This window comes from Lucilia sericata, unplaced genomic scaffold, assembly GCF_015586225.1.
Source record: "Lucilia sericata isolate MDLA Ls3-8-SP2 unplaced genomic scaffold, ASM1558622v1 Contig000026F_arrow, whole genome shotgun sequence".
NCBI classification, from domain to species: Eukaryota; Metazoa; Arthropoda; class Insecta; order Diptera; family Calliphoridae; genus Lucilia; species Lucilia sericata.
Genome location: NW_023994064.1, coordinates 445,337 through 468,183, shown reverse-complemented (window position 1 = coordinate 468,183; position 22,847 = coordinate 445,337). Strand labels below are relative to the sequence as shown.

At 34.1% G+C, this 22,847-nt stretch overlaps 1 protein-coding gene across 1 annotated transcript in view; it reads left to right on the top strand.

Annotated features, from left to right (window-relative positions):
• The window catches only part of LOC119610026 (pituitary homeobox 1), a 320,354-nt gene that overhangs the window by 176,735 nt on the left and 120,772 nt on the right, over positions 1 to 22,847 (top strand). The window contains exon 3 of the mRNA XM_037965101.1: positions 15,471 to 15,760. Within this exon, the coding sequence (XP_037821029.1) occupies positions 15,471 to 15,760 (290 nt within the window). The remainder of the gene's footprint in view (positions 1 to 15,470; positions 15,761 to 22,847) is intronic.

Sequence of the window (22,847 nt, the reverse complement as noted above, 5' to 3'; positions counted from 1 at the left end):
TTATTATTTCATATACCTCCCATACAAAAGTGCATATTCCCGGAAAATAAGTTTTTTGTTAATAACTTCTGTCAGAATGTTGATATCTTCACAAAATTTTACAAATTAAAATCTTATGTTAATAGAATTCATTGAGAGAAAAAATTTTCTGGATCGGTCCATAATTGGACATAGCTCCCATACAAGGTCCCCTCCCGAAAATCACTTAAACGCGCATAACTCATTACTAAATTAAGATATCCATATACAATTTGGAATAAGTATTGCTCATATGCACAGAAATATTACTGTGAAATTTTTTTCCGATCGGTCCATAATTGGTCATAGCTCCCATACAAGGACCCTTCCCGAAAATCACTTAAACGCGCATAACTCATTACTAAATTAAGATATCCATATAAAGTTTGGAATATGTATTACTCATATCTACAGAAATATTACTATGAAATTTTTTTCCGATCGGTCCATAATTGGCCATAGCTCCCATATAAGGTCCCCTCCCGAAAATCACTTAAACGCACATAACTCATTACAAAATCAAGATATCCATATAAAATTTGGTACAAGTATTGCTCTCGCATACAGAAATATTACTATGAAATTTTTTCCGATCAGTCCATAATTGGTCATAGCTCCCATACAAGGACCCTTCCCGAAAATCACTTAAACGCGCATAACTCATTACTAAATTAAGATATCCATATAAAGTTTGGAATATGTATTACTCATATCTACAGAAATATTACTATGAAATTTTTTTCCGATCGGTCCATAATTGGCCATAGCTCCCATATAAGGTCCCCTCCCGAAAATCACTTAAACGCACATAACTCATTACAAAATCAAGATATCCATATAAAATTTGGTACAAGTATTGCTCTCGCATACAGAAATATTACTATGAAATTTTTTCCGATCGGTCCATAATTGGTCATAGCTCCCATACAAGGACCCTTCCCGAAAATCACTTAAACGAACATAACTCATTACTAAATTAAGATATCCATACAAAATTTGGTACAAGTATTGCTCATATGCACAGAAATATTACTGTGAAATTCTTTTCCGATCGGTCCATAATTGGTCATAACTCCCATACAAGGTCCCCTCCCGAAAATCACTTAAACGCACATAACTCATTACTAAATCAAGATATCCATATAAAATTTGATACAAGTATTGCTCACATATACAGAAATATTACTATGAAATTTTTTTCCGATCGGCCCATAAGTGGTCATAGCTCCCATACGAGGTCCCCTCCCGAAAATCAATTAACCCAACATAACTCATTACTAAATTAAAATATCCATATAAAGTTTGGTACAAGTATTGCTCATATGCACAGAAAAATTACTATGAATTTTTTTTCCGATCGGTCCAAAATTGGTCATAGCTCCCATACAAGGTCCCCTCCCGAAAACCACTTAAACACACATAACTCATTACTAAATTAAAATATCCGTATAAAGTTGTCAAATGTTTTCTCTCACATATATAAATATTACTATGAAATTTTTTTCCGATCGGGCCATAAGTGGTCATAGCTCCGTACAAGGTCCAATCCCGAAAATCACTTAAACATAAAATTAAACTAAATTAAAATATCCATATAAAGTTTGGTACAAGTATTGCTCTCACATATAGAAATATTACAATGGAATTTTTTTCCGATCGGTCCATAATTGGTCATAGCTCCCGTACAAGGTCCCCTTCCGAAAATCACTTAAACGCACATACATAACTCATTACTAAATTAAGATATCCATATAAAATTTGGTACAAGTATTGCTTACATATACAGAAATATTATTATGGAAGTTTTTTTTCGGATCGATATATAATTGGTCATAGCTCCCATACAAGGTCCCCTCCCGAAAATCACTTAAACGCACATAACTCATTACAAAATATTGATATATATATATATACATTTACATATATTACACTATAAAATTGTTTTGCAATCGGTCCATATTTAGTCAGAGCTCTCATACTAGGTCCCCTCCAGAAAATCACTTAAATGCACAATATTCATTTCCTTTTAAGAAAATCTCTTAAACGCACATTACTCATTACCAAATAAAGCTATTGATAAAAAATTTGGCACAAATATTAGTGTTGTATACAAAAATTATATTTCAAGATTTTTTCACGATCGGTTCATAACATGGGTGCGGTCGGTCCCACACATGTTTCCCTTCAGAAAATCACATAAATACTCATAACTTATTACAAAATTAAATAAATCTAGGGATTTTTTCTATTTAAGACATGAGAAAACTTATTTCTACAAATATTTGATCAATTAGAAAAATATTAATATTAAAGTAGCTGGTGGAGGGTATTTAAGATTCGGCACAGCCGAATATAGCACTCTAACTTGTTTGTTTACGACGTCGTAGCAGATTTTGAAAATGTTCTTTTCTTAATTATATAAAGTCGCGACTTTTCTTTGTTTTTACAATATTTACAAAAAAGGTAACATTTTACGCATTAGTCGCTCAAGTCGTAATCGTCAAATTTAGAATCCTAGACTAACATAAGTACCGGAGCGTTCTTTCCACGTGCGTGTGGCTAGAATATTTAATAATTTGCCCAGCCAGAACATTTTGATGTTCTTATAATTTTCTTATAACACCCTCAAAAATAAAATATTTGTTCATCTTCTAAATAATGATTTATAATTGATTTTTATTGCCATCTTGCAATTGAGAGAAAATGGGGGAACTCTTCTATATTTATATCCTTTCATTCCCTCTCTTTATTCTGTCTATCTAAAAAAAAAAATTATTAACTTTTTTCCGATATACATCCAATCTTTGCTATAATTTAAAAATACAAATTCGTTTTTTTCGGACTTAAAACCAACAAAAGTAGGTCAAAATCACATTTAAGTATGCACCGCATACTTTGAGGACAGTTATATACGGCGCGTTTACTTCAGGGACATGTCCCCATAATATACGCTGCGTATATGAAAAATATCATTGCCAGATTGTTTACTTATATCGCGGGTACATTTATAACGCTAGCTCTGTTCAATAACTGAAAGTTGTTACTAGTTGGTACAAATTAGTAACAATTGTTACTGGAAAAGCGTTCATTAACTCAAAAAACTTGCAAGAAGAGAAGAAAACAAGTGATATTATGTGATATTATGATACTTTTAACTATTTTGGAAACTTTAATTCCAATTTGAAACTAAATTTTGTCAACTTATCGACGGTTTAAAAATAACATATTTGTTTTCTTGAAAGTTTTTACTAGTAAAGCGTTCATTTACTTTTTACTAATTTTGAGAGTAATTTTGTAAATTTTAATTTTACTCTCTCGTTGCAAGATTTTCTGGGAAAGTAAATGAATAGACCTAATAATAAATTATTTAATAAATAAGAAAAAATTCAAAAAAACAAACTGCTTAGTATTATACTCTACATAATTTACTTCAAAATATGAAAATATCACGCTTCAAAATGCTTTTTTATGTTTTTGTGTAATTTTGAATAGTTCTTTTCTTAAATTTTAAAGTATATTATTTTTGCTGATGGTACTAACAAATTTTCAACGTTATTGCATTAATTTTAATAAAATTTGCACAAATTAAATTTCGAAAAATTAAAAATCTGTCCTTCCGAAAAATTAAAATCTGTCCTCAAACTATACGTAAATCGAAAGTCCTCAAACAATGCAGTACATAGAAAAAAATGCACCCAAACTATGCGCAATGTAAATAATTATATACATTCAAATATATATATAAATAAGAAAATGCTTAAATTTTCATTTGTTTAGCCTAAAAAGTGTTCGTGGAAATAATATCACATTTGGTAAAATTTGAACATCGTACGATACGTATGTACGTATTTTAGTTAATTACAGAAAATTTTATATATTTCATTAATTCGCGTCAATCGAAATGTCAAACATTCTTTTGTAAAATTTTCGAATTTTTTCGGCTTTCTCAATTTCTTTCCTTAAAAAGTCAATCTTTGAAGACTACTTTCGATTTTTTTTTCCAATTTAACTTAAACTTGACCTATTTCGATTTTAAACAACTAAAAATTTTGACGCACATAAAGTAAACAACCCGACGAAAAATAAAACAAACCGTAACAGCTGTTTTAACAAAATAAACATTTTTTTTGGTGTGGTGAGTTATTTTTGTTTACAAATATGTGTTTCTGCACGTGGAAAAGACGCAAAAACTCGTTTTCATTACATATTTACATTTTCAATATGTGTTTATGCACGTGGAAAAGATTCAAAAAAATTGATTTTCATGATTTAGTTTAAAAAAAACATTTTTGATCAATTAAAATTAAAATATGTATATAAATGTGGAAAGGAACAAATCTGATAAAATATAAATATATTTGGGATTATATCGTTACAGAATGCCTTTTAATAAAAAACTTTAAAAAAATGTTACTATGGTCATATATATAAAATGATATATAACTGCTATCGGACGATCTTGTGCACGATAAAAACCTATATAGAGCTTTAAGTTGGAAGTGTAGAAATCGGATGACATAAATTTTTTTCCGGATTTCATCGTTCTAGGGTGTGTACTACAACAACAAACTTTTTTTTACAAACAATTTTACTATGGTCGTATATATAAAATTATATATAACAGCTATCGGACGATCTTGTGCACGATAAAAACCTATATAGAACTTTAAGTTGAAAGTGTAGAAATCGGATGACATACATTTTTTTCCGGATTTCATCGTTCGAGGGTGTGTACTACAACAACAAACCTTTTTTTACAAAAAATTTTACTATGGCCGTATATATAAAATGATATACAACAGCTATCGGACGATCTTGTGCACGATAAAAACCTATATAGAACCTTAAGTTGGAAGTGTAGAAATCGGATGGCATACATTTTTTTCCGGATTTCATCGTTCTAGGGTGTGTACTACAACAACAAACTTTTTTTTACAAAAAATGTTACTATGGTCATATATAGAAAATGATATATAACTGCTATCGGACGATCTTGTGCACGATAAAAACCTATATAGAACTTTAAGTTGGAAGTGTAGAAATCGGATGACATAAATTTTTTTCCGTATTTCATCGTTCTAGGGTGTGTACTACAACAACAAACTTTTTTTTTACAAAAAATGTTACAATGGTCGTATATAGAAAATTATATATAACTGCTATCGGACGATCTTGTGCACGATAAAAACCTATATAGAACTTTAAGTTGAAAGTGTAGAAATCGGATGACATACATTTTTTTCCGTATTTCATCGTTCTAGGGTGTGTACTACAACAACAAACTTTTTTTTACAAAAAATGTTACTATGGCCGTATATAGAAAATTATATATAACTGCTATTGGACGATCTTGTGCACGATAAAAACCTATATAGAACTTTAAGTTGGAAGTGTAGAAATCGGATGGCATACATTTTTTTCCGGATTTCATCGTTCTACAAACAACAAACTTTTTTTTTACAAAAAATGTTACTATGGCCGTATATATAAAATGATATATAATTGCTATCGGACGATCTTGTGCACAATAAAAACCTATATAGAACTTTAAGTTGGAGGTGTAGAAATCGGATGGCATACATTTTTTTCCGGATTTCATCGTTCTAGGGTGTGTACTACAACAACAAACTTTTTTTTTACAAAAAATGTTACAATGGCCGTATATAGAAAATTATATATAACTGCTATCGGACGATCTTGTGCACGATAAAAACCTATATAGAACTTTAAGTTGGAAGTGTAGAAATCGGATGACATACATTTTTTTCCGTATTTCATCGTTCTAGGGTGTGTACTACAACAACAAACTTTTTTTTACAAAATATGTTACAATGGCCGTATATAGAAAATTATATATAACTGCTATCGGACGATCTTGTGCACGATAAAAACCTATATAGAACTTTAAGTTGGAAGTGTAGAAATCGAATGGCATAATCTGTTTGAGATTTTAGGTAGGGTCAACTGTGGACCGACCCTTACAAAATTCAACAGATAAATTTTGTTTCATATAAAAGTTGTTATGTCGAATTTTATAGCTATACATTTTTTAAGCCAGTTATAAGCGGTAGTAATTTCCCGAGGTGGACCTTATATCGGGGATAGGTTAAATTATGGACTGATCCCCTTAAATTTGATTTTGACTCCTTGTTTATGTGGAATTTCTTTGCTATATTGGTATTTTTATTACAATTATTGGAGTTAATATCATTTTTTGAAGGAGAACTTAAATGGGGTAGGGTCAATTTTGGACCAACCAAGGTTTTGGATCATATAAATCTTGTAAAATAATTTCCTTAGATGAACCTTATTTGAGAGCAGTGTCAAATATGAAGCGATCCTCGTAAAATTTGGCAAAAAGATTTTAGTTCCTATAAAAATTGTTTTTGTTGTTTTTCTTCGCTATACTGGAATATTGAAGCGCAATAATAAACTCCATCAACTAAAAATATTTTGGCAAATATTGGCTAAGATCCCAGTCTATACTTTTATGGATTTTAGACCAATATTTCGGTGTAAAAGTTCCTTGACTCCCTGATGAGTTTATCGTATACCGATATTGTCCATTTTCAATAATAAATTCCATCAACTAAAATTATTTTAGTTGATGGACTGTAATAAAATCCCAGTATATACTTTTATGGATATTAGACCAATATTTCGATGTGTTACAAACGGTGTAAAATGTTCCTTGACTCCCTGATGGGTTGTGTCTTCCAAGTGGTGATTTAGCGATCTTGAAAGTGACGCAACAAATAGGGAATCACATTGTTCACCGGTCTCTGGTAAGATAGTCATGCTGCACTCAAAGCAATAATATGTCATAGCTGTATTCTTGCATAGTCGTAGAATGAAGAAAAGATTTAAGAGTTATTATGAGACCGTTTACAATAAGGCTGTGTTGGGTACCAGGACCCTGCAATATACACAAAAGAGGTATCTGGCGAACTGACACAATGAAGCTCGAATCTTGCCCCATATGAACGGAACAAGAAGTTAAAGCCACCCCTTTTTCATTTTTTTAGGTTGATCTCCGATGGATTCCGTGACTCTATCAACCAGTCATGGAATATAGAATGAATTGCACATTATATATGGCGTTGTTAAAAAGGTTTGATTCTAAAGAAACCGGAATTATTATTGGGGTAGATGGTGTACACCAAGAACACTTGCACTGGATATAAAACATTATAAAATTACATAAATTTTTCTTAGCACAAAATAAATATGTCCAGCAATTTGTTTCATTTGTTTACGTTTTTACAGAAACTCACCACACAACAATCAAAAACAGCTGTAAGGGTTTGCTGTTTTATCAAAAGGTTGTTTTATTAACGGGTATAATAATTATTTTGCCAAAATGATGTAAATTATTTGATTTGTGGTGATCATATTCATGAAACAATGAAAAAATATTTATTTGACAGCAAATCAATTTGTTTTATGAAAATCATCCGCATTGCTGTTTGTTAACATGAAATATTTTATGTTCAGATTCGACAAACAAAGTTTTTTCAATCGTGTTATATATTAATATTATACACTTCTATTATATAAATTTAATTTTAACCCTAATAAAAATAGTTAAAATTAAAACAAATTGGTAAATTGTTTTTTTCATGCATGAAGATATACGATATACTGTGGCTGTAAAACATGTGTGTGTTTGAACCAAATTATTTTTGCACTGTTTGATAAAACAATACCACCAAATATTTGTTCAAGTCTGAACATGAAATAAAATTCAAAAATATTTTTTACAAATATTTGGTCCAAATATTTTTCAGGTGTGAACGTAACTTTACTCAACAAATACACAACGCTTTAAGATTTAGATCTGATATTTTCAATAACTATCATTATACAGTATTTGCAATAAAATATCTGTGATAAATTTAAAATAAAATATTCAGATTCTGATATGACCAATATATGCATCGCATACACTTAAAGATATCAACAAATGGTACCATATTAAACAAGAACTATCCAAATATTTGATTGGAAAGCAAAAAACATCATTTCAGAATACTAGTAATGTAATGAATAATATATAAAAAAAAACAAGTAAGAAATTATAGTCGGGCGTGGCCGACCATATGATACCCTCACCAATTGCGAATATTAAATGTGATTCATTTCAATAATGAAGCATTTCTATGGAATCTTATATAGGTTCCAAATAATGTCCCAATCAGCATACAACCGTACATGAAGGTTGTATGCTGACTAGGATAAATAAAAGACCGATTTCAATAATTTTCAATAGGGTCAAATAATGCCCGATCATTATAAAAATCGACAGTGTTATTTATAATTATATCAAACTTAGTTGTGCAGATTTTTGGAGAGATAGTAGTATATTTGACAAAGTTATGAGCTAAAAGGCCCAAATCGGAAGGTCCGGTTATATGGGAGCTAGAGCAAAACTTGGGCCGATCCCTATAAAATTTATTGTTGGGAATTATGTTTATATAAAACTCATTTTTGCCAAGTTTCATAGTGATAATAGTGTTTATAAGTGAATTGTGAATATTCAAGTCATTTTCTGAGGGGGACTTTGTATGGGGGCTAGGGTCAAATAATGCCCGTTTTGTTATGAAAATCACTAGAATTACACAGTGATACAGCAAAAAAATGCAGGGGTTCTCATATACCAATTCCATTTCGTTATAGTCCATAGAGTAGGAATATATTTTTAATTTTTCCGGATCACTTCGTTTAGTTCCTTTTTAAGAGCAAAAGATGTGAAAAAGAGCTATTTTTGAAGTTTTAACTTAAAAAAATATATGTTTGGTAGTTTGCAACCGATTTTCAAATTGAATATTTTGTTTTAAAGATACAAGTGTTGTCTTTCAACCCAAAAAAATAAATCCAAAATTTATGGTCAAATGCCAGAGTTACGATCGTTTAAGTAAAAAAAACTGCACAAGGTTTACATGGACACACGACTCGGGAAGTGATTCTGAGCCGATTGGTATACTTAAAGGTGGGTGTAAGACCAATATTTTTGGGTGTTACAAACATCAGCACAAACGCATAATACCCTCCCCACTTTAGTGGTGTAGGGTATAAATATTGAAACTCAAGAGTAAGAGTGTTATATTCGGCTATGCCGAATCTTATATACCCACCATCAAACCTCGTTTGACTCGAATGAAACTTACTTTTGTCGAATTTCATATATATACTCGTATTTTTAGGCCCTTATATAGGGGGGTAGGGTCAATTATGGTAGACAGAATTTGGTTCGTATTAGATTTATTTGTGTCGAATTTCATTGCTACACTCGTATTTTTAAGCCATTAATGAGCGTTGCAGTCATTTTCTGAAGGGTACCTTATATGGGGGGTAGGGTCAATCATGGACCGATCGTCATAAAGTTTTCTAGATAGATTTTGACTCGTATGAAACTTACTTATGTCGAATTTCATCTACATACTAGTATTTTTAAGCCTGTAATGAGCATTAAAGTCATTTTCTGAAGGGGACCTTATATGGGGGTTAGGGTCAATTTTGGACCGATCCTCATAAAATTTTGGATAGTGATTTTGGATCATAAGAAACTTACTTGTGTCGAATTTCATCGCTATATTCGTATTTTTAAACAAGTTATGGCTGTTAAAGCTGCTTTTCGAGGGGCCACTTGTATGGGGGCTATCCGAAAACGTGGACCGATATTGCCCATTTCCAATACCAAACAAACCTTACCTATAAGAAATATTTATGTGAAATTTCAACCCTCTAACTCTTTCCATTCGGACTCTATCGTGCTTTCAACAGACAGACAGACAGACGGACAGACATGGCTAGATCGTCTTAGAATTTAATGAGGACCCAGAATATGTGTTACAAACGGAATGACAAAATCAATATACCCCCCATAAAATAAAAATAATATAAAAATGAAACAAGAATCCAGCATTATTGGAATACATTTTTATATATGTTTATGCTAATAATGATATTGACCAAGTTGATATGGATACAACAATTTAAACATTTTTAGGGCCAATCAAGGCCAAGATTAGCGATTAAATTAAAATTAAAAGATGTTTTTGATTACTCAATTAGTTAATTTTGTTTGCTAGTTTAAGCGCCCAATGGAGGTGGTTTAATATTAAGCAAGAAATGCAAAAGTGTAAACAGCTGATGCAAAAAAATTAATACATTTTTTATAAATATAAACATTAAAATGTTCTATTCATTGATTATTATAAATTATGGACACTTCAAAATGCATTTTTTTGTTTTTAATTGAAGATTTCATTAATTTTCATATTAAATTTACAATTGTCTTCTTCTTTTTTATAAAATATGCATTGTTTTGATAACAAACAGTGAAGTTTTCTGTTGTTTTGTATGGCAACACTGCGAAGTTTAATCTTGTACTCAAAAACATCAAAGGGGATTAACATAAGATTAAATTTATTTTTAGATTAACTAATCTGATTATTAATTGGCATTTGATTACCATCTCAAAACCCCGCTCTTAGCATCTTCAGTAGCTAAACGACTTACAACATTTTTCTAAAAAAGGTTCACCAAAAATCAGAATACTGTCAAGAGATAAAAATCATAAAAAACTTAAGCATTCAACTTTACCATATCAGTATTCTCTTCGTGTAACTAGAAAAAACTAGATTACGAAGATAATAATGTACAATGGCAAAACGTTTAAAATAACCCAATAAACCAAAGAACGATATAATAGCGAAACCTTTTATTGTTACAATATCATTTTTTATTATTTTGATTCCAAGAAAAAATAAAGAAAATACAAAATAATTTACATAAATTAAAAATTTTAAAATTACAAACGAAAGCTAAAAGGTAAGGTTAGGTTGATAGGAGGATGTATACTACATCAAATCCGAAGAATTAGACCTAGGCCACTATCGGGCCAGTTGTGCGCTCCTTTTCATGAAAAAATTGTTCACTGAATCTATTATTTTTCGATGTTCAGAAACTTAGTTTCCTGGACGTAATTCCTGAGAATTTTCCAATCAATATTAGATATTTCCGGAATAACATTACTTCCAAGATACTGTGATCTATCTTCGACGAATGCCTGACAGTGGCAAAGAAAGTGCTCCAGAGTTTCACTGTCTTCTCTACATGCTCCACGTTCGTCTGAATCCACACGTAAATGTAAATGTGCTCGTAATCCTGTGTGTCCATCAGAATACGTACCATCATACTAACTTCGGACTTGCTCATTTTGAGGAGATTTTTTTCTTCTTCTTCTCATCAGGATCACCCCATAGAATCTTCGTGGTTATACCCACCGTTTCATTATTCCAAGAGGCCTTTTGGGATTCTCTCACCCATATTTTTAATTCAGGGCCAAAATTATGACATACATACGATATCTATCGAAATCACGATTTAGATTTCGATCGATATTTTATGCCGTAATTGAACACAGCTTTTGTTGCGACGAATGGTTTTGCGTTTGTCAGGTTAATTATCTCGAGCTCCCTTTAATGCAATTACATTCGCCTTTCCTTGCCGACTACTCCCGAGTGGCCTGGTATTCATATGATGTAAACTCTTTCTCTGGGAGAGTATTCGGTTAAAGTTTTCCTGCAATCCAATACGGTCTTAGATTTAATTCTATCACGTGATATTGCCTTTATTGCCTTCTGGCTGTCGGTAAATATATTAAGGGTTGTGGGTGCCATATTTATTCTAATCCAATTTACACATTCCGTATTGCTGGGACGTCTTCCTAGAAGCTTGTGTATAAGACTGAAAGTTGAGTCAGTCACACCTACGATTAAAGATATGTTAAAAACATTTCAAAAAATGTAAGAAATATTTTTTTGCCACGCCTAGAAATACCGTACCCATATGGCTTGTACCCATATGATGTAACTGAAAAAATTAAACAGGATTTCTGTTTTATAATTAATTAAAAAATGTTTTCGACTGTTTTTCCTGGCAAATTAATTGTTTGTTGTGAGAACGGTTGATAATGAATATTTGAAAACTTTTAAATATTTATGAAATAGTTGTTTATGCCTAAAAGTGAGCATTTCAAAAGCCAATATTTCATATAATTAATGCTCTTTATTCTTGTATAGCCACAATTTCAGATTTTGGGGAAGGATCCGATATATCAGAAGTCAGGTATAGAACATTACGTTCAATTAAAAAATCGTCTAAGGGTGAATTGTAGCTACAGTCGAGCCATAAACACTGTTATATCATATGTTACGATCGGACTTAAAATGACGATATGAATGATATATAAAAAACGAAAAGGGCGGTATTTCAAGGCGTGGCAAAAAAAATATTTTTATATTTTAGGAAATGTTATTAACATATCTTTAATCCTAGGGAGTGACTGCACAACTTTTTTTGTCTATAGAGACCGACCCACTCTAATGTGCACAGTGGTTCCAAATTAAAATATAGGTAGACAATGTTATTTGAGGCTCTTTTTTATGGAATTGATGTCTCTGAATCCAAATAGAATCTTTAAAAAGATCTGTATTACCTATTTTTTAAGTTACACTAGGGTCTAGATATATCAAACTATATAATTAAAAAACGTGTTTTTAACAAAGTTTCCATTGTGGGTTTTATGTGGGTTTGGTGTCATTGTATCTAGATATGCAGTTTAAAAATATCTACTATATATATTTTGGTGGCCTCCGGTAGGTTAGTGGTTAGTGTTCTAGTCTGGTAGACCGGAGGTGGTGGGTTCGATTCCCACCTGAGGCACTGGTTAAGGAGCGTACAACAGGCCCGATAGAGGCCTAGGTGTATTTCTTCGGATTTGATGTATATACATCCTCCTTTCAAACTAACTAACTAACTAACATATATATTTTTTGTTATAATAGGATTTAGTAATACATTTCCCCAAATTAATTTTTTTTTTTAAATTGAAAAACCCCTATTTCGGCGGGTCTTTGCGGTTACAATGTTACTGCAGAGACATTCCTCGGAAGTTCCTTTAAGAGATAAATACAATCATTGGACGGGCTTCGACGGTCTTTTGTTTTTGGCAAGCTATATAATATTGTAAAATACTAAAATATTTAAAAATATATTTTAGACTGAAGTTTAAGCGATAAAAACGGGGCACAGGTGAGTCCAATGAATATAAAATTTACATTGAGTAAAAGCTGATTCCAATATTTATATAATTTTTGAAGTATGAAGCTGATTCCAATATTTATATAATTTTTGAAGTATGGATTTCTATACGGTAAAATGATTGAGATATGTATATAATATTTCGTTATGCGCCAATACGTTAACAACCAAGTGAGCATTTCGTAAAAAAAATGGGCGAGCTTTCATTAGGGGTCTTGCAACCTCTCATATGAATTAAATTTAAAAAATCGTATATCTCTGAAACCATTTGAGCTAAAATCCTAAAATGCACTAATACCCATGTGAACATTTGGGTAATAAATTGGCGTACTACCATTAGGGGACGGGTACCTCACATATGTATTAAATACAAAAATTCATATACATATATGGAAAACTTTTAGCGCTAGAATCCTTAAATATTGCACAAAGCACACTGAGTATAGTATTTTTTTAATTATGAATATAAAATGTCCGTAATATATAACAAAATATTCTATGCCATTTTGCGAGGAAGTGGTGGGTGATAGAAGAAAACATTTTTATATCCTACACCACTATAGTGGGAAGGGTATTATGCGTTTGTGCTGATGTTTGTAACGCATTAAAATATTAGTACTATACCCACCTTTAAGTATGCCGATCGACTCAGAATCACTTTCTGAGTCGATTTGGAATACGTGTTTGTTTGACCTAAGGACGAAAATTGTTAAAATCGGTCCATTATTTCACCTAGCCCCCATACAACTGAACCCCCGAAAAGGGCTTTTGAGTTCATAATTATGTATAATATGAATGTATCTCGATGAAAGTTCGCACAGCTAAGTTTTATACAAACCTTGATGACCTTGCCGTATTTCGAAATGATCGGACCTCATTTGACCCTAGGCCTCATACAAAGCCCCCTTCAGAAAGTGACTTGAATATCCGCAATTCATTTATTAACACTGTTATTGCAATAACATATATTATATAAATACAAATCTAACCAGCCCATTTTATCTGGATCGGTCCACATCCGCACCTATTCCCCATATAAAACCTCTTTTAAAAAATTAGTTTTCCCTCAATAAACTGCTTTAATCAAGGTAATATTCAAGATAAATGCTTTATTATGAAAAATAAATCACATCTAATATTCATAAATGGTGTAGGGTATCATATGGTCGGACACGCCCGAAGATACTTTCTTACTTGTTATTATTATTATTATTTTTATACCCACCATCAAAAAAGATTGGGGGGTATATTGATTTTGTCATTCCGTTTGTAACACATCGAAATATTAGTCATAGACCCACATAAGTATATATATTCTGGGTCCTCATTAAATTCTAAGACGATCTAGCAATGTCTGTCCGTCTGTCTGTCTGTTGAAAGCACGATAGAGTCCGAATGGAAAGAGCTAGAGGATTGAAATTTCACATAAATATTTCTTATAGGTAAGATTTGTTTGGTATTGAAAATGGGCAATATCGGTTCACGTTTTCGGATAGCCCCCATACAAGTGGCCCCTCGAAAAGCAGCTTTAACAGCCATAACTTGTTTAAAAATACGAATATAGCGATGAAATTCTTATGATCCAAAATCACTATCCAAAATTTTATGAGGATCGGTCCATAATTGACCCTACCCCCCATATAAGGTCCCCTTCAAAAAATGACTTTAACGCTCATTACTGGCTTAAAAATACTAGTATATAGATAAAATTCGACATAAGTAAGTTTCATACGAGTCAAAATCTATCTAAAAAATTTTATGAGGATCGGTCCATGATTGACCCTACCCCCCATATAAGGTCCCCTTCAGAAAATGACTGAAACGCTCATTAATGGCTTAAAAATAGGAGTGTAGCGATGAAATTCGACACAAATAAATTTAATACGAACCAAACTCTGTCTACCAAATTTTATGAGGATCGACCCATAATTGACCCTACCCCCCTATATAAGGTGCACTTCAGAAAATTACTTTAACGCTTATAACTGGCCTAAAAATACGAGTATATATATGAAATTCGACATAAGTAAGTTTCATTCGAGTCAAACGAGGTTGATAGTGGCTATATAAGATTCTGCATAGCCGAATATAACACTCTTACTTGTTATTATTACTATTACTACTACTATTATTATTATTATTACTATTATTATTATGATGATGATTATTATTATTATTATTATTATTATTATTATTATTATTATTATTATTATTATTATTATTATTATTATTATTATTATTATTATTATTATTATTATTATTATTATTATTATTATTATTATTATTATTATTATTATTATCTATTATTATATTTAGATTTAAAATTAATATTTATATTATTTCAGAATATTCAATTTCGAATAGTTCGACAGAATTCGAAGATCGTGTTGATTGTTCCACTCCTAACAGTGCAGATGAAAAATATTTCAATTCTTTGGAGACATCTAATATTATTGGCGATAAATTAGGAACGACAATCTCATTAAACAATAATAAGCAGAGAAGGTCTCGTACGAATTTTACTTTAGACCAGCTTAATGAACTTGAACGATTATTTGAAGAAACACATTACCCAGACGCATTTATGAGAGAAGAGCTGAGTCATCGACTTGGTCTAAGCGAAGCTAGAGTTCAGGTAATCCTATACACTCTTATAAATTTTTGTTAAAATTTACACTATTTATTGTAGGTAACCAGACTCCTAGTATAATTAGTGTAAATATACATTTTCAAAAACATTCAAAATTTTTAAACACATTGTATGTAAAAATCCTAGATACAATGTATTTTTACTCTTTTATGTGTTTAAAAATGTTTAGCAACATTCCATCATCGTGTAAATTTAAATTTTTAGTGTTTAAAAAAACATTTCCAATGATTAATTTTAAAATTAAATTGTTTAAAATTGCATGGAAAATATGTATATATTTATACGTTTAACATGTTTTATAATGAACTACAAATACCATACTATGTCCAAAACCAAGAAAAAGTTAAAGCTGTTATTTTTAAAGGAATAAATTAAAAAAATACTAAAAAGATTAAAAATATACTATTAAGACTCCACGTACATAAGATTTTTATTATAATTCTGACTAGGATACGGAAAGGAATAATCAGCCAATATCTTCAGATCTTTTTCACACGTCTAATTAACTCTATAACAGAGAACGAAATGACAATATGCTCTAATTTAATAATGCAATGTACGACCTCGGCTATGTTAAATTTTTAAAACGATCCTATTTCTTCATTTGAGTTCCGATTTAAAAAATTTCGTATATAGAATCTCCTCATCGAGCACTATAAAAAATGTCGTCGTAGCAGTAAATTATCTATTATAGTTTAGGAGATATTCGCATTTGAAAATTAAAATTTTAAAATTTTTACCGTCCTTACTTTAGTTTTTTTGATAATAGCGGGTCCAAATATTCCCGATTTTCGCCATTTTTTTTTCGCTTAGGTTAGGTTAGGTTGATAGGAGGATGTATACTACATCAAATCCGAAGAAATACACCTAGGCCACTATCGGGCCTGTTGTGCGCTCCAATTCAAGAAAAAAAAAAAAAAATTGTTCACTGAATGTATTATTTTTCCATGTTCAGAAACTCAGTTTCCTGGACGTAATTCCTAAGAATCTTCCAATCGGTGTTGGTTAAGAATGTTATATCCGGAATAACAACACTTCCAAGATACTTGGATCTAACTTCGACGAATGCCTGACAATGGCAAAGAAAGTGCTCCAGAGTTTCACTGTCCTCTCCACATGCTCTACATTCGTCTGAATTCGCACGTCCAATTTTGTATAGATGTGCTCGTAATCCTGTGTGTCCACTGAGAATACGTACCATCATACTAACCTCAGACTTGCTCATTTTGAGAAGATTTCTCGTCTTGCTCTCATCAGGGTCACCCCATAGAATCTTTGTGGTTCTACCCACCGTGTCATTATTCCAAGAGGCCTTATGGGATTCTCTCATCCATATTTTTAATTCAGCTTTTGTTGCGTCGAATGGTTTTGCGTTTGTCAGGTTAACTACATCGAGCTCCCTTCCCTTTAAAGCTATTACATTCGCCCTTTCGTTGCCGATTACTCCCGAGTGGCCTGGTACCCATATGATGTGAACCTTACCTCTGGGAGAGTATTCAGTTAAAGCTTTCTTACAATCCAATACGGTCTTAGATTTAATTCTATCACCTGATATCGCACAAATTGCCTTCTGGCTGTCGGTAAATATATTAAGCCCTGTGGGCGCCATATTTATTCTAATCCAATTTACACATTCCGTTATTGCTCGTACTTCTGCCTGGAAGCTTGTGTTATGATTAGGTAAACGGTGGTATATTTCTGTTTCTGGGTCTTCAATATAGAACCCCAGACCCACTTTGTCCCCTAATTTAGAGCCATCCGTGTACCAACGGATTCCTACTGGTATTTGCTCTAATGTTCCGCTTGACCAAGACATTCTATCTGGGATTAGCGTTTCAAAGTTTCCGACATATTCAGTGTCTGGTATGCGATCAGGCACGTCCGATGAATGTGTATAACCTTCCAATGTGTCCAGTATACATTGATGATGTGTCCTATAACCGTTTTTGGCCAGTTCGCCTAAAGTAAAGAGCCGTTCGGCTGTAAGCGCCGCCTCATATCTTATATATGTTTCAATGGGTGGAATGTCTAGCAACGTTTCCAGAGCCTTGGTTGAAGTAGTACACATGGCACCACTTATACCCAAGCAGCATGTACGCTGAACTCCCTGTAGTAGTTTGATATTACACTTTTTGTCCAAAGCAGTCCACCAGATTATTGAAGCATAAGCTAGAATTGGTCTAATTACACTTTTATAAAGCCAATTTGTCATAGTAGGACTAAGACCCCATTTCATGCCTATGGTTCTCCTACATATCGCCCAGCACCGATGTGCCTTGTTGATCCTATCCTCTATGTGGTGTCTCCATTTTAATTTCCGGTCAAGTATTACACCTAAGTACTTAACTTTGTCTGTCACCGGTATCTTCTTGCCGAAGAAGCAAGGTTCAGTATATGTAGAAATTTTTGTCTTTCTTGTGAAAAGACAGATTTCCGTCTTCGCCGTGTTAACATTGAGGCCTCTCGGTTGAGCCCAGCTCAAGGCCGTATTCAGAGCCTCCTCAGCTCTTCTACACAAGCAATTTGGATCCTTTCCTTTTAAAAGTATTACGACATCGTCTGCATAGCAGACAGGTCTAAGTCCTTTATCGGTTAGGGTCCTTAGGAGGCTATTAATCGTGGTGACCCAGAGTAAAGGTGACAAAATGCCACCCTGTGGTATACCGCGAAATACCTTTTTCCTGATAGTTATATCGTACATCTCGCAGCTTATCCATCTGTTCCTTAACATGTAGTTGATCCAGTTACGGAGCACCCGGTCAACATAAAACTGGTCTAGGGATTGGATAAGGGTATCAGTATGCACGTTATTGAAAGCGCCTTCGATGTCAATGCATACTGCCAGTGTATACAGTTTGCTATCGAAAGATTCACCTATGTAGTGGACAACTTCATTTAAAGCGGTTTCCACCGATCGTCCCTTTACATAAGCATGCTGCTTATATTTAAGGTCATTGTATGGTATGCTGCTTTTAACCATGCTATCGACTATCCGTTCCAAGGTTTTAAGTAGGAAGGACGTAACACTTATCGGTCGATAGGACTTAGGTGTCGCATAGCTAGGTTTCCCTGGTTTGGGTATAAATATTACCCTTGCATCCTGCCATTTAACTGGGGTATATGCCAATTTTAAGCATGCAGTGAATATCTGTGACAGATGTACGGAAACCAGTCCCGCCTCCATCTGCAAAAGTGCCGGGAAAATTCCATCCGGCCCTGCAGCTTTATAGGGAGCAAAGCTCTTGATTGCCCCTTTAACCATGTCAGTTGTAATAACTAATTCCGTGTTACCCTCCCCTTCCTCCAATATCGGTTCATCTATGTTATTCGATATACCGGGTGGGAAATGAGAATCCATTAGGAGTTTCATTGTTTCCTCCATATCCTCAAGCCTCCTGCCCGTGTCATCGATCATAGATTCCGGTTGGACATGAGTTTTGGATAGGAATTTTTTTATCTTCGATACGTCATTTACGCTATCTACCTGTTCACAGAAAAGTTTCCAGGAGTCTCGTTTGGCTTTTCGAACGATTTTCTTATATTCACCAAGTTTATTACGATACTCATCCCAGTATACTGCGGTCTTTTTACGCCGTGCCCGGTTAAATAGTTTGCGAAGAGTCTTCCCAAGGTTCCGGATCTCCCCAGTTACCCAGGGTTTTTCCTGGGCAGATCTCCGCTCTCGCAGAGGGCAGCTGTCCTCGAACGATTCAACCAGGGCACTTGTGAACGTTTCCACTTTGGCATCTATATCCTCTTTATTTCGACATTGAAAAGTGTCCTGACATAAACGGTTCTTTAGTAAGGTCCCGAACATTGTCCAATTAGTTTTAGACTTATTCCGAAACTTTATCGGCTTTGGTGGTGGCCTTAGTATTTTGAATCTTATGTACCGATGATCAGAAAAGGAGTGCTCGTCCGAAACTCTCCAATCCTGAATTTCGTTTATAAGCTCTTCTGAACATATAGTTATATCTAATACTTCTTCTCTGATTCTATTGACGAAGGTAGCTTTATTACCTAAGTTCAATGTTATCAAGTCTTTAGTATTAAAGAAATCCATGAGGGCTTGTCCCCTGCGATTGGTGTTTGTACTACCCCAAGCTACATGATGCGAGTTGGCATCACAACCTATTACAATTTTCTTATTTTTCCTTTGTGCCTCTTCAACCAGTTTCATCAGATCCGACGTTGGTGGTAGTGTCGGAGAATCGAAAGGCAGGTAAATAGATGCAAGGAATATGTTGCCACGACCTTGCTTCAGCACCGTTGCATCCGATGTTGATAATCCTGTTGAGAGGAGAAAACATAAGTTCTTGTGACATAAGATACATGTTCTCGGGCGAGATCCTGTATCAGCGTAGAAAAGTTGGAAATTTACGTGATTTAATCCAGAAACCTTGTTGCGAATCGTCCAAGGTTCCTGGATTAAAGCTATATGTATTTTACCTGTGTTGATTTTAGCCATCAGAGCGTTGGTAGCTGTCTCGCTCCGATGGAGGTTTATTTGGATAACCTCAATCATGGTCATCCATTAAACTGTCTTCCAGCGAGTTGGTGGTCACCTCCTCGCTCTTTGGATTTGACTCCTCCGGATAGCCTGAAGTGGCTATTAATGCAGTGAGTACTGTTGATGGCACTGCGGTGTCCTTATCAGGCATAGGAATAGCAGTATTTTTAATAGACTCTTCTGGAGAGCATTGCTGTTCTGTCTTCTGGCGGGTGAGTGATTTCCTCCTCGCTTTTAGGATTTGACTCCTCAACATTGCTAGTACTTGCTAATGATGCTTTGGGTACTGTCTTAGGTGTTTTAGTGTCCTTGTCGGGGCCGGTTTTGACAGCCCTTTCAATCGGCGCCTTCCCAATTTTGGAAAGGGCAACTACACTTTCTTCTGGCGAGTTAATGGTAAATTCCTCGATTTTATGATTTGACTCCTCAACGTTATCAGTAGTGGATACTGATGCTGTGGTCTTAGGTTTTTTAGTGTCCTTTTCGAGGCTTGTTGTAACAGCCCTTCCAATCGGCACCTTCCCAATTTTGAATATGACAGATTTAGAGGCGAAGTAAGCCCTACCTTTATTCTTGGCAAGACTAGCCATGGATTTCTGGTCGATACCTATTACAAATAAAGTTCCCTCAGGTTCTTCTTTCCTGTAAAAGACATCCCATTTTTCCACGGCCAGCTCAGCATTTTGACCTCCAAGAATTTCCAGTATACGTTCATTAGCCAGTTTACTGCCCCATCCTTTTATGTAGACAGTGGACTTTAGGAGCACCGGAAGCTCGCTCTTCTTTGCCAGTCCCAGCCTAGCGCCGTCCCAGGGAGGAGGGATACTTTCCACCAAGTTCTTTAGGGTACTAACCTCATCAACATCACGCCCATGCTGAACTCGCAGCTCTCGCTCTCTATTGGTTGTTTGCCCTTTGAAGCGATTGCATCCACTATCTTATTGTTGACCAGGTCTTCTATTTTACTCTGTTGGTCTATTGGAATTTTGCCTGTCGGATTACCGGCATCGTAAACTGCATAGCAGAGATCGTCCCGGTGCCTACTTCTGGCAACTTTGGCGTAAGATGGCGGCTCTTTTCCTTTTCCTCCGTCTAGCTTCTCCTTCCTTGTTTTTCGGGGCTTCTTTTGAGATTCCCTTACCTTCGAGGTTGATTTCGCCGACGTGTTCGTCTTCGGAATATCTGGCTTGGCGTTGTCACCCTTACTCGCAGGATTCTCACTTGAGATTCCCTTGAGTGAAGTATGGCTTGGCTTCGACTGTGTATTAGAAGACGGGGAGCTCTTTTTCTTCTTAGGTTTATTCTCAGTCGTCAACTCCTCGGGAGACCTGATCCTTTTTGCCTCAGATCTTGTGAGAGAGTCGTGGGATTGACTAACTATGATTTCCTGAAGCATCTTTTTCAACTTCCTCCTCTGTGCTCCAGAAAGTCTTTTCTTAGTAATAGGTAGTTTAGCTATGCTATCACTCACCTTTTCCACCATTTGCTCTACTTCATCCTTTTTGGGATTTGCTATAATGGTATTATTATTATTATCATCTGAGGATTCAGAGTCGGAACCCTCACCTATATTTAAAGGCTGAGGTAGCTTAGAGCTCTCTCCGAGTACATCCTTCTCTTTCACCCCTATATTTTTGCCAGCGGCATGCTGTACACTTGACGCATTGTCCGCCACGGAGGCCAAGGTACCCACCTCCGTAGTAGTATTCTGCTCACGATTGCAGGATGACGACGACACGTGACTCGCGAGTAGATCAACACTTGCCGCCGGTACTGGGTTATTTAGGCCCTGCACCGTAACTTTTATCTTTTTATTTTTATTTTCCATATTTGTTTTTTTTCCAGTTTTTTGGTCCGCGGGGAATATAATATTCCCAGGTGGTAGACAATCTGCCCTCCCTCAGCTTAAGTGAAATTAAAGCTGGGAGAGGACAGATGGTCCATCACCACCCCCTATCCGCCACCCGGGGACGCGCTCGGTAGAAAAAATCTGGAAAACTCCCCCGAGTTTTTTTCGCTTAACAACAAGTTTATATATCAAGCAGTGAAAGAATTATGTAAAAATCATGACTGAGTCCAAAGTTATAGGCTTTTTAATTTAAAAAATTAAAAAAAGGCGATTTTTTGTCATTTTTTTGGGAAAAAAGTATCTTTTTCTTTTTAAGTTATCTAAAAAGTTTCTAAGAAGATGTATACAGAATTTATACTTTTTGGAAAGCTGACTTTACATAAAATACGATAAATGAAACAAAACCTAAAAATTTTTGATACCGAGGGGACCAGGTCCATCCAGAAAACCCTATTTTTTATGGAAAATTCAATTTTGAGCAAAAATTCTCAAATCGCATAGTCGATATCAAATTATAGTGACCTGTTTTATATGACCCAATATGTTCTTAATCATTTTGTAACGGGTTTCGATAACCCCTCCCCTGGTATGGATATAATAGGCAAAAAACCAAAAAATCCCATTTTTGGGATTTTTTAAAACTTTGTTGGGAATTGCGGGATTTCTAATAAGAAAATTCGAAATTTTTATTTAATTTTGGATTTTGAGTAAAA